The 13,627-nt window shown below is 33.8% G+C and overlaps 1 protein-coding gene across 1 annotated transcript; it reads right to left on the reverse strand.

The window, feature by feature from the left end:
* Positions 1-2,681: 2,681 nt before the first annotated feature.
* Positions 2,682-9,995, reverse strand: LOC113783569 (protein MEI2-like 5). The gene is made up of 12 exons (XM_027329749.1): positions 9,893-9,995; positions 8,000-8,143; positions 7,433-7,902; positions 6,641-6,799; positions 6,434-6,550; positions 6,166-6,317; positions 5,280-5,371; positions 4,203-5,151; positions 4,026-4,110; positions 3,874-3,942; positions 3,499-3,678; positions 2,682-3,232 (listed from the first exon to the last, which is right to left on the reverse strand). Exons 2-12 carry the CDS (start codon positions 8,121-8,123, stop codon positions 3,098-3,100), a joined length of 2,532 nt encoding a protein of 843 aa, XP_027185550.1. The 5' UTR covers positions 8,124-8,143; positions 9,893-9,995; the 3' UTR covers positions 2,682-3,097.
* Between the last annotated feature and the right edge of the window lie 3,632 nt (positions 9,996-13,627).

Consider the following 13,627-nt stretch of genomic DNA (forward strand, 5'->3'; position numbering starts at 1 on the left):
TTGGATGTGTTTGGAGGCTATAGTAGAGAAAACCTTTCTGCCCATTTTGGGTTGATTTGGACGGAAAGTGGAAGAGAATCTATAAATTTTTTTCAAAATGCCAATTGTATCCTTAAATGGTTACTGAACAAATTTTTAATGACATATATATTCAAAACCTTTCCACTTTTTTCTTTAAACTCTCAAACAATATTAAAATATCTTCTCTTCTTTTCTCATCTTTTCTTTTCTTTCATAACTTAAGGTTTCTTCTCTTTTCTTTTCTACCTAAACTCCCAAACTAGCCATAAAGTTTGAAAAGTTTGGAAAACTCCCACTTAGGGGAGAGTGAGCTCACATGTAGAGAGAGAGAGATAGAGAGAGGCCCTCACTTAGGAGAGAGAGTCAGGTACACTATTACATAAGAAGATTAGTGTATGAGAGGCACCATAAAGTTTGTTTGTTAGATTTCATGCATGTTTCTCACAGCTATATAATGGGTTTAAAATGATATGGGACCCGTGAAGTCTTTTCCCACAAGTTGCCTAACATCAAATAAATTCTCACACGAATGTCAATAATGAGTAAAGGTGGAATGAACATCTATAAAATTCAAACATGTTTCTACTATACATAAAGGTTGGGAAATTAAAAAAAAAAATCTCTTTTATTGAGTAGAGGGAATAATTTAGCTGATGGAGATGTGATCAAATAGTGAAAGTATTGGGAATAACCCGCTAATTGTACTCAATGTGCATCAAATTCGTAATATTAGGGATCATATTTGCTTTTTCACAAAACTTAAGGGATCGGAAGCATACATGTTGCAGATTTTGAGAACCACAATTGCAATTTTTACCTAGAGAAATTGTTAATGGTAAAAAATTAGGACTGTTAATGGAGTCAGACCAACCCAAACTCGACTTATTCGATCAGAGAAAAAACCCGATGAGCCCAACCTTTCAGTGAACTGAGCTAAGCTTGGACCCAAACAATAGGTTCAAATTAAATATGAGTCAAGTTCCTGCCTCATTAGAGTTAATCCGATATAAGCCTGATCATTTAATTACTTATATATATTATGACATATATTATAGGTGGCAAACAAACCCATTTAACTAAATTTATCCATACCCGTCCATGAATAAATAGGTATGGGTATTTTAAATTTTTGCATATGGGTATAAATGGATTACCCAATAATACCCATTATTGAGTAATCTATTAAATCCAATTAACCCATTTAGAATTCTCTTCCCCCAAACCTCCTCTCTTTCCCCACCCTTTTTTTTATTCAAAATTTTCATTTTATCATGATGTTAACTACTTTTGTTTCATTATTATTATTATTTATTGAAATTATCTTATCATTTTATTTTCTCTTAGTTTGTTAACTTGCTTATTTTTCAACATTACCAATTCATGACAAGTTTTAGCCTCTTTTCCTACCTTTTCAAAATGAAATTTTAAATTTACACACGAAAAAAATGTTAGGGGGTCAAAATTTTGGATTAAGTTTTATGTTAACTTTTATAGTACTTAATTCAAATTTTTATATTCTTATTGTTCAATTATTAAATATATGTAATTTTGCAACATAGAGTACGGATGTGAAAAAAAGTAGTAATTAGGCTTATTGAGTATTATAAGTAAATATTTAAAACTAATGATGGGTACAAATGGTGGTATAAATTGATAACTTAGTTTGTAAAAATGAATTTAAATGAGTTTATAAAAAGTTAAAATAAATGGGTTACAAATGAATAATTGGATTACCCAATTCATTTTTGGACATACCCATTTAATTAAATGAATATAAATGGATTAACCCACTTATACTCATTACCTATTTTAACCAACTCAAACCCGCCCAAGTCACCTATTTTGACACCTCTAACATATATATATGTATATAATATTTATATTTTGATATTATATATAATTATTGGTATATAATTATATTTTGATAATATATTTTAAACGAATTAGATATAAATATTGTTAAAAAATTTTTAATTTATGTACTTTTAAGAATTATTACTTGTTCATGTATAATTTGAATATTGTGGTCCCGTGAATGTTGAATTAGTTTTACAACTTAGCAGTTATAATAATTATATTAAGAGAATTGAGGAGTAATAAATGAACTTGAACTCAGATCAAATAAGGATCAAAACTCGAATATTTTGTGAGTCAAATATGAGTTTCACATTTATCAACCGGAAACTCATGATCCAAAATCCAGTAGTGTTCGAAATGAGTTGAGCCTAAACTTATGAAAGATCGGCTCAAATGGCCCGAATATTTTGCGAGTCAAATATGAGTTTCATATTTATCAACCGGAAACTCATGACCCAAAATCCAGTAGTGTTCGAAATGAGTTGACCCTGAACTTATGAAAGATTGGCTCAAATGGCTCAATTGACAAGCCTACCAAAAACAATAGGATAACTTATTTCCAAAAAATATATATATCCTTTTTGTGAGTAAACTAACTTGCCTCCGTTAAAAGAATGATTAATCTTATATATACTATCAATGTATACACTATCACCATTAGATATATAATACATGTGCAAATTTTGAATTTGAAATTCAAAATTCAAAATTTATTCATATATTATTCATCCAACCGTGATAGTATATATACTGATAGTGTATATAAAATTTACTAGGACCAAAAAAATAAAAAATAAAAAAGATTGATAAATAACAAGTACTGATATAGAATTAGAAAAAGGTTTGCTTCCTGCTACACAGACATTCAGCAGCAACTCTGTTCTTAAGTCTGTAAACCAAAAATTGCAACCTTTCAGACCCTCTTGCGATGGCCTTGCAGGAGCGAATTCCTATAGAGATTGAATTCCCAATCTCAACTTACACAAAATTCGAATAATTCCCTACATGTAGGCAAACTTTGCCTTCCATATTCTCTCATGGATCTTAAACAAAAGCCACAGGACCCTATCTGAACCTGTCTCAAAATGCCAACTTATAATATAGAACTGTCAAGTCCAATTCTTGTTGGTTTATCTCCTACATTTGTGCACATATACACTGGTAGGATAGTGTTTACCACCCACAGCCAACCTTTAACATGGCATGTGACCACCCCATGTTACTGCCAGCTCTGCTCTAGTTTATCACATCGACCATCGTCCACTGCATTTCCAGGAGAATCCATAGGTTCTGAACCATATAATGGACGAGCTTGGATGTTCAAACAATCGGAAGGAAGATGTTCCCAAATGACCTAGATAGATTAGACATGTCAGCAACCATTTTTATCTCAATCCTGAATTTTAGAGCTGAAAATTAAAACTCCCCTAATCACCAATAAACAACCACACACCACCAACCTGTCCAATTGTCTTCCCCCAATAGTAAATGGGGAAAACCGTAGTGGAAAGGTTTGCAAATTTTATCTTAGATGAAAAAAAGCTGCTAATCAATGCAAAGAGACCAAGGAAAATAGCTTGTTATTATTAGTTGCTCTTGTACAATAATTGGCCATGTTACCTTGTCAACAGATTCAGAGCCTTCTGAATGGAAAAGAATTGGCCTACAGCGCTTATCTTCATTCATCAAACTTGAATTCTGGAAATGCGAAACCAGGGCCATCTTCCCCTGAATCCTAGCATATGCTAAAGATGCTACTTTCTCACTGTTGAACTTTTCCCATCTTTTCCCATTGAATGCCTAAACAAGAATGGTAGCCTCAGTACATCTCCATGGTGCTAAAACACATCCAATTTATTATGCACGATGGAAACTGAGCAGGCAGAAGGAGATACGCAGGTCTCCCAGTCCATGATTCTAAAGCTTTAAATTTATCATTGACGAAAAAAATGACTATTCCTAATTCCAATATCTCAAGAAAGAACGATGACAAACCTCATAAAATGGGAGTATGTATTCTGGGGACATCATGTTGATAAATGCATAGCCGACATTGCACTTATTCTTCATGTGCAGACTAGAGTGTATCAGTACAGTCATAGTCAAGAAAAACAGCAAAAGCATAATAAATACATGAATGAGATTACCTTGAAATCGATGGGCAAATACAAGAAGTCGTAGGTACCCCTATGATTTTCATCAATAGCAGCCAGCAACATCTTTGAGGTATACCTAGAGGAAGAAAATTGTTAAATATCCAGATATAACATCGTACTTTTGTTCGTGTGAACTTGAAAATAACACTACTGAGAGGCCGCTCTTACTTGTTTGGAATATTCTTTATCATAAGTGTTGTTCGAGTGTCTTCACCACTTTTAATCTTGTCTAAATCTAGCTGAAAGTGTTTCTTATTGTCCATCTGGTTCCCATTACTCTCAACACGTCTGGCACGTACACGTTCACTACAACCCTCCAAGCTGGTGGCCGCTAATCCAGACAAATAACCATTACCCAAACTCATAGGACCAAATCCAGGAGAAGACATCATGCCAAAACTAGGAGAGCCATTTTCTGACATGTTTCCTGAAACTGAAATAGTGCCACTACCACTCATATTCATCATCAAATTTCTGTCATGATAACCATACACCACACCTCCAAAACTGGGTTTGACAAATGTCTCTGGAGGTTCATGATAAAAACCAAAGTGCCTTTCTAAAGGGACACCAGATGGAGCAGATCCAGTATGATGATGATGATGCTGGTGGTGGCCATAAGATGAACCAAAGAGTGACACACGGTTGGAGAATGAAAAGCCATGGCTACGGCCATTAGATGTGAAAGGATGTCCAGCCGATTTCCCTCTCCAAGCCAAGGGATCAGTTGGCTCTGGGTATAGCTTTGGACTTCCCCAGAGAAATTGAGGTCCAGTTAATGTTTCAACACCTGAGCCATTTGAACTTGAATCACCAAAAGAAGACACAGTACCAGAATACTGACTTGAGTTTGGCTTATGAAGGGAAAGAGTCTGTTGAGAGGCAGCCCCCACATTTGAATTCCTGTTGGGCCATACATGTTCTGAATAACTGCTCCTCACAGCATTCTTGCCAATTGGTGCAACCCTCATAGAGTTTGAGGATTGAGGATGCAGAATAGAAGCTAACCCAGGCAAATTGTTGCCCATTGTTGGACTGACAGACGTTAAACCAGGGGATTTACCAAGACTCTGCAGAGGACTATGTTCCAAAGGGCTGCCCAACTGTGGCCAGTCACCTGCCAGAAATACGAGAACCATAACATGTCCAAAAGGTTTACAAGACATTTTAGAGGACCCTCAGTAGATTCACAAATGAGCAAGGCAGACATATTTTACTGGAAAAACTGTCCTGACTAGGCCTCACCTGGGGGCGAAGTACCAATGGAAGAAGCAGCTTGATGACAACAGCTTTGAGGTTCATCTTGTTCAGGATCATGACTCAGTTGGAACATAAAACTATAGTCCATATGCATAAAAATGTAAAACTTGAATCAATCAACAATATGGTGGATAAGAATAACATAAACACAGCAGCTTATATAGCCTAAGCCTATCAGTAGTGATAATGAAAATATCTAAATTTGATCAAGAATGACTTAACATAATGTGATACAAAATGCACATCATAAGTTAAAGGAACCTAAGTGGCACAATTTAAAAAAAAATAAAAAAAAAAGCAGCAAAATTATTTGCTACTCAAACAAGCACTTTTTATAAGCCAATTGTTCTCACATTTTAGTTCCTTGTTGGAAAGGAAAAGGAAGAGATCATTGTTCATCTTTTCCATATTGGCATAAATACCACTGATCCAAACAGAAGCAGTGTGGACAAGTCTAGAAGCCAATACACGGAACCACTTAGACAAAATAAAACATTCAGATAAGATGAAGAAGCAAAAGTACCAAGGAGAACCCAAAGGAAAAGACAAAAAGAAGTTGCAGTCAAAGAAAATTCATACAAGCATCAATATCAGTAATATATGATGAATACAACTCTATTAAACGAAAGGAAAAGAATGATAAACGCAAGACTCCAAGTCGCGATGGTTTTTATGGTTTTACAACTATTTTAGATGACAAAGACTTTTACATAGATCAAATTATTTTATCATTTTTCTTTCCCTTCTGGAAGTTTCATTGCATATGGCTAAAGCTGATGAGCAAAAAAGAAGACAAGCTTCTAGAGGGTTTAAAAAGGAAACCAAGCAAAACGTCAAAAATGAGAAACAAAAATTAATCAGGACTACATACTTTCGACGTGATCCTCCAGGACGGCTAGGCTCAAGCTTTATGCGCTTCCCAGCTATGTCACACCTATTTAAGGACCTCAGCGCAGCTTCTGCTGCTCTGACATCATAATATTCTACAAACTTATGGTGTCGCTTGTTTGGTGTTTCCCTAATCTGCTTTCACATAAAGATGGATTTGATGTCAAAATAAGACCATATCCTAAAATGTCAGGGCCAGAAATCGTAAATCACCAATGAGAAAAAAAAAGCACCTAAGAGAAGTCTCTCACCTCTTTGACCTCACCATAAGCCCCAAATATCTGTCGGAGGTCATCATTTGACACAGATGGATCCAAATTAAACACTACCAAAGTACCTTGATTAAGATCCCTTTCTGATGGGTTATCCTAATGAGAAGGGGACACAAAAAGTAAAGAAACAGATATAAAGAAAAGGGCAAACTTTTACTAGCAACTAGTAAAAATGTCAGATTTAACCTTTGGGATTGAGAAATGGATGTCCAGCTTTCTCCTGCGCAGCGGCCTATTTTGTAACGCCCGCATAGCAGTTCGTGCAGCACGAATATCATAGTAAGATATCATCACAAAGCCTCTATGCTTGCATGCAGTGTAAAGTGTTCTGATATCCCCATATTGCTATTATACAGTAAAAAGAACACTCAGTCACAAAATTGACAATTATTTTACATTAATAATCAGACAACAAAGGTCATAGGTCAAATACTGTTTCACATTCCTAAACCATTTAGCTTGTTGAAAAGGAAAACCTCCAAAAATTGACTTCGATCTCTCCAAAGGAGGTTGCAAATGAAAAGGTTGACTCCATAATGCCAAGGACACTAACTATGGAGTTTAAGTTGTGTAACTAAAAAGCTGATTTGTTTCCTTCGAGAAAGGACAAAAGTGATCTAGTTTGCTAACTTCACCGGGTATGTGGTGAAGAGTAACCTGTATCATGTTTTGGGTCTGGCATGGGAAAACATATCCTCCAAACTCATGGAGGGAAAACACTAAATTTAGCAGACGTTCACAGTCCTGGGTTTAAAAATCATGGTACTCAATGCCAAACAAGAAACAGAATGAACCCAACAACCCCTTGATATAAAGTACCTCCAAAGTGAATTTAATGTTTATCTTTCAGAAGAAAGTATGTAATAGGCTATAATACATGGAAATGCTTTAATACAATCTAACCCTGATTGACTTAGAAAGTACCAGTTAAGTTCTCCATTTCATAGTCTCCTTCAAATATCAACTACTAAAGGTTACCTCAAAGAGACTTCTGAGCTCTGAGTCCTCAACATTACTGTTGATGTTACGAACAAACAATGTTCTAGAAGGATGCTCTCCAAGTGGATGTTCTCCAAAAACAATTCCCACACCATTTGAAAGTCCAAAATGAGCCACTCCATTGCTGGGAGAACCATCAGAAAGACTAGCATTAGAAATTCCCATACTTAAACTCTCCAAAGAATCTGATTCCAATTCTAAGCCACCTCCACTGCCAAAAAAATCGAAGTCCTCCGCATCATCCACATGATGAGACAACCCACCCAGATCAAAGCCATCCACTATTCCAGCTAAAAGTTCATCTTCATCATCAGGAAGCAAGCTTCCAATTGCATGATTCTGGTCTATTTCAAGTACATCATTACCGCCCACATGTGGGTGGAATTTCTTCAAGCTGGCGGAGACATCGTCAATTGATTGGCAAGTTTGGTCGGCATCTTTTACATTCACTACATTTTAGCAAACAGAGTAGACTATAAACTGTTTTCTTGGGAAAAAAAATTAATTATTTCTAAATACAGAATTGAAAGTATGGAAGGTGCATACACTTCTGACGGGGAAGAACGGGTAATGAACTTGAAAAAAGTGCAGCATCGGTTGAGGCATGGTAACCACTAGATCCAGAAAAGATCTTCCGTACACTAGTTCCCATATCATCAGATGCACTCATCAAGGGATTGCTTGAAGGACCTAAACGACACCACGAAGTTGGAATAAGAAACCAAAGAAATCACAGGATGTTTCATTCCAAGCAAACGTTATGATTTATGAGGTTCAATACTGTATTTTGCCAAAAAATTTAGTTCAGTAGATTTTAAATGAGAATAGATCCTCCACATTTCACTGACATAAACATTCACACAGGGTTGCGGTCCCTGTTGTCGTTACACTTAACAGTGAAATTCAAAACAAGCACAAAAGATGCTCAAGCAAAAGAATGTGGCAATCAATACAGCTGACAACAAGGGGTTGCATAGAGCTAGTTCATTAACCTGAATTTTTATGTCGTTATGCTTAACAGTGAAATTCAAAACAAGCACAACAGATGCTCAAGCAAAAGAACGTGGCAATCAATACAGCTGACAACAAGGGGTTGCATGAGCTAGCTCATTAACCGACTTTTTCCGTCACTACACTTAACAGTGAAATTCAAAACAAGCATGAAAGATGCTCAAACAGCTGACAACAAGGTGTTGCATGAGGAGCTCATTGACCTGACTTTTTACGTCTTTACGCTTAACAGTGATATCTAAAACAAGCACGAAAGATGCTCAAGCAAAAGAACATGGCAATCAGTACAGCTGACAACAAGGGGTTGCATAGAGCTATCTCATTAACTTGACTTTTAATGCTCACGTGGACACATGCATGTTCAGTGAAAATTACCACAAAACATAATTACAACAACTACCTCCAACTGATTCATCTGAAATAGTTTGGCAGTTTAGATTAAAAACAGCAAAGTCAAGCACTGTATCTAACTAATAGAATCAAACAAAAAAAATGAATCTATCACGCACCCTGTCCTTATACTTGAGTAAAACCTATAAAGCAATGGTAAAGTCAATAGAAAAGGAAGCTTAAGGCATCTCCAACTCCAACCTAATTTGACAAACTAGAAGAAATTCCAACCTGCCAAAGTCCCCACATTTCCCAAATGGTTCTCAATGTATGATAATTGATTAAGGATATATTCCACCACATAAAGACGCCCAAGTTCTTAGTCTAACAGGACAAGAAGAATGCAGGTAAGTAGCCTCAACCATGTGTATTTAAACTTTGACTTATTAAGCAAATAAAGCAGGCATAATAACACAAGATAGTTACATAATCCAAAATTTGAACACAAACGCACACGTACAGAGAACTAACACTTCTAAGCAGAGACAATAAGCAAGCAAATAAAGGTCAACACTCGATGATCAAAAGAATGTAAACAATAGCAATAACTCTAAAAGATTTATTATAGGCCGATTTGACTGTTCAGCAGTTGTTATCATAAACTATACCTAAAAACTTAAATTGTAAATTAATATATATACAATTCAACAAAATAGATAAAGTAGACAACATCGAATTATCAGAATCATATACCCATCATAAAAAAAAAAAAGCTGAAGAACCCAAAAAAAAAGAAGGATAAGCACACTTTTGCACCAAAATTACAGTATTACCACCATTTTTTCTCCAAACCCCCAAAACCTTTTACTAACAAATGCTATCTAAAAGCACATAGAAATTCACGAAACGGACAGGATTAAAAAAAAATTCAAGGCTTAAACCTCGGCATTCTTGAACCAGCCAAACAATTCCTAAAACCAACCCCAAAAAGACCAAAAAAAAAAAGGCATAAACTGACGAAAAACAAACACAGACACAAACTTCAGCGGGAAAATGGCTGACACTAAACAACTCAGAGACTACAAGCACAAAGAATACCTGAAGCAGAATTTCAAGAAAGCAAGGCAAACTCACTCCAGATTTTGGGCAAGAAATATACGAAAATAAGGTTTCAGTTACAACCCCTGCTCAGCAGAGAAAGAAAGGGAAACAGACACCTCTATGTATATATGCAATGCACCCATAGAAGCAGATAAAGACAACTCTTTGAAACTTGAAAGAGAAAGAAAATGAAAAAGAAAAAATAAATTAGGAAGTGAAGTATTACCAGCAAAGAGACGTGCCGTTGTTTTGTTTTGTTTTTCTTTTTTTTTTAAAGGTTTGTCTTGCTTAGTTTTTGTTTGTATTATCTGTGTTAATTTGTTTATTTGATTTAATTTCTCTCTCTTGCGCTCTCACATAGGAGAATTAGAGTATATATTTTTTCTAATTATGGATTACATGAATTTGATTCCATAAGTGCAGCCCGAACAGAAGTCAGCAATTGCCTTTTGGTTGGACTTGTGGGATTAACTTAAGTCTTAGGAATTGATATTCTGACAAAAAGAAACAAAGACCCGAGGTGAGGTTAAAAACAAGAGTGAGTGGGTGCTAATTAGTGCTTAGTAGAAGCTCCATGTTCCCTCTCCCTGAGTCCCACATCGTTATTTGAGGGTGTGAGTGTCTAGGATTTAAGTTTCATAAGTGTAGTCAGAAGTCAGCAATTGCCTTTTGGTTGGGCTTGTGAGATTAGCTTAGGTCTTGAGAATTGATATTCTGACAAAAAAAAAACATGAATTTAATTTAATAAATTGAAGAGAGAGAAAATCAGGTCATTAGATGAAAAGGTAAAGTAAGGGAAAAAATGACTGAGAAGAAAGAGGGATGATATTATATAATATATTAATTGAGGATTTTTCCAACTGTTATCCAATAGATACTCTTGACACGTGAATCACATCTAAATTGATGTATAAATATGCATATATGAGTTTATTGCACTCTCAAATTGCGACACTTATACTGCTTAACTATTCATCTTTTGTTTTAAAAAAAAAAATACTAACACTTGAACAACTGTTTAGGAGTTCCCATTAAGCATTAAATATAAACTGATTAATTAAATATAGTTAAAAATTAATTTAGGGAAAGGTGGAGTGGATAAGGAGGAGGTTTTAATTTATAGTTGATTGTATCTAATGATGAATTCATCGTATCTACTAGATCCCCAAAACTTAGAAAAGTTAGACTTTACCCCTCAAAAAATTTTATGAATAGGTAATTTGTTCTTTGAAATCAAGTCAACTAGCTTTCAAACTTATTCATTGTTGTACTTAAACATTTTATTATCCAGTTTACTACTTAGGTTTTATTTGATAATCCAATTCAGTACTTAAACTTAATGAATTCAAATATTAGCATGTTTCATACGCGTTTGATAACAAAAAATAGAATATCTAAACTAATTCTTTTGTACACAAAGCAGCATAAAAATGAAAAACAAAATTCCCTAATTATTGCTGGCAACTAGCTTAAAAAATAAAACCAAGAATTTGAAAAATAAGCAACATTTTTTATACTCTAATAGCCTCTGTTGAATTATATAGTGATTTACGCACCGCTATTATTACCATCCACAACCACAAGTCTTAGATCTGCTCGATAAAATCTAGCGATGTTCTTTAGAAGAAAGAAACAAAAAGAGAAATGTGAAAAGTGAGAGATTATCAAATGTTACTTATGTGAGATTTTCTACTTATTTAACGTGCTAAACAAGAGCAATAACTACTACTATCGGTTTGAGCAATTGCATAATTGATGAAGAAAAATTGATTTAAAAAAATATGAGTTTTTTTTTTTCAAAAAGAAGTCTCAAAGAAAGACAAGAGATTTTCATGAATTATTGAAAAATACTTTTCACAAGTCCTTATTCAATTAGTAGGAAGGGACAAAATGCAACTTGAATAAAAGTTAAAGTGTGTTATATGCATTTAACCCTGAAATAAATGGTGGCTGTTTTACTTTTATAGAGTATGGTGGGGTTCAAGCTTAAAAAATGTGCATGTAAGGGAGTAAGTGCAAAATACAAGGCATGCTACAAAGCACCTTAACCTTTGGATTATGTTGATTGATCAGTTTAAAAGTTATTACACGCTAATTCATTAGGTGTATTTTCTTAAAAATCTTGAGATTAGCTTGTGGATTTATTTAGTCTACTAAAGAATAAAAACATTTATTCTCTAAAGATAAATAAAAAAAAAGAAGGTGTACGTAGAAATCGTTTTTATTTCATTGAAAAGTACCCTGATATTCTGCTTAAAACGCCATAAATAATTCTTCTCAATATTAAAACAATGATTTAACGCTTATTAAAGAATAATTTCATAACTCATAGATAGAATAAAATTAAAAATTTCAAATAGAATAATATATATATATATATATCTGTGTGTATATATGTATGTATGTATGTATATGACCTAATGGTTTCACCTGGGATTTTGATGCTTGATAGCTGCTATTAATGATAAGATCGAATTGAATGTTGCATTTAAATATGGTTATATGATGTAATGTGGTATTATTATAATAATGATTTTTTGGAATGGCTGAGAGTGAAAGTTGGTGACTGGATAATGTTATTAAATGACTAAATCATATTTACAAGGAAAGTGCTAGCCAGAAAAATAAAATAAACTGTGGAGTTGTTCTAGATTCCTTTAATGCCCTTTGTGCTTTTGGTACTAGGGAATATCCTATTTGCTTTCCACGTTTTCTTTCTTTTTTCCATTTTTCGTCACTTGTTTAATTTCAGAGTCATCATCGCAATTTCCTTCTCATTTCCTTTTTGGGTTTTGCAATTGTAATTAATATATTTTTTCCTTTTTGGGGTAAAAACATGGGGGGAAAAAGATAACTTTTGGATGAAACTTTTTATAAAGTTGGTAAACAATTATTATCTTGTAAAAAGTTGGTTTTATCAATTTTGAAGGTACTATAGATTTGTCTTATGACATCTTAATCGTAAAATATCCTTTGAATATTCTTTTTTTTTTTGGAGAATATTCCTTTGGATATTCAATAAATATCTATCAATTTAACGTCCAAAATGAGCTTTACCTAAACATTTTAAGTTAAACTAAATGTGAAAAAATATATTTTTGTTGAAGGATTAACTAGGAAACTACGATAAGCATTTTTTCCATCTTTTGTCAAGGGAGAAAAAGGAAGCTTCATGGTAACTTTCTAATAATAAGAAAGAAAAAAAAAACAACACAATAAAGTTGGCTACTTTTAACTATAGCAAACTATGATTTACAAAGACAAAAGCTAATTTTCATAGCTCATTTTCGTACAAAGTTAGAAACCAAATCCTATCTTTCTTTAGCACAAAGAAAAGATTGACAAGAAAGGGAAAATATAAGAAATCAAGAAGAAAATAGGGTAGTAAAGTTAAGTAAAAAAGAATGAAATACCATTATGAACCTATTAAATTACATATAAAAATGACTCCATCAAGTTAAGATGGTTCCATGTTCATATAAAAGAAGAAAAATATCCCACATCAACAAATTGGAAATTTCTATGCATATATGAGTTCGATTTCAAGAAATCTCTTGAATATCGTATTACTTAGTTATTTAGATGAGCAAATATCAAAATATCAGCACTATATATGATAATATTTTAGAAATTTAGAGTTTAAATCCCTTCATTCATCCTCTTCGCTTCTTAAATCTTACTCCTCCTCTGTTACAAAAAAAAACAAAAGTATAATAAGAGCACATAACACAA

The sequence above is a fragment of the Coffea eugenioides genome, chromosome 9 (genome assembly GCF_003713205.1).
Source record: "Coffea eugenioides isolate CCC68of chromosome 9, Ceug_1.0, whole genome shotgun sequence".
Lineage (NCBI taxonomy): Eukaryota > Viridiplantae > Streptophyta > Magnoliopsida > Gentianales > Rubiaceae > Coffea > Coffea eugenioides.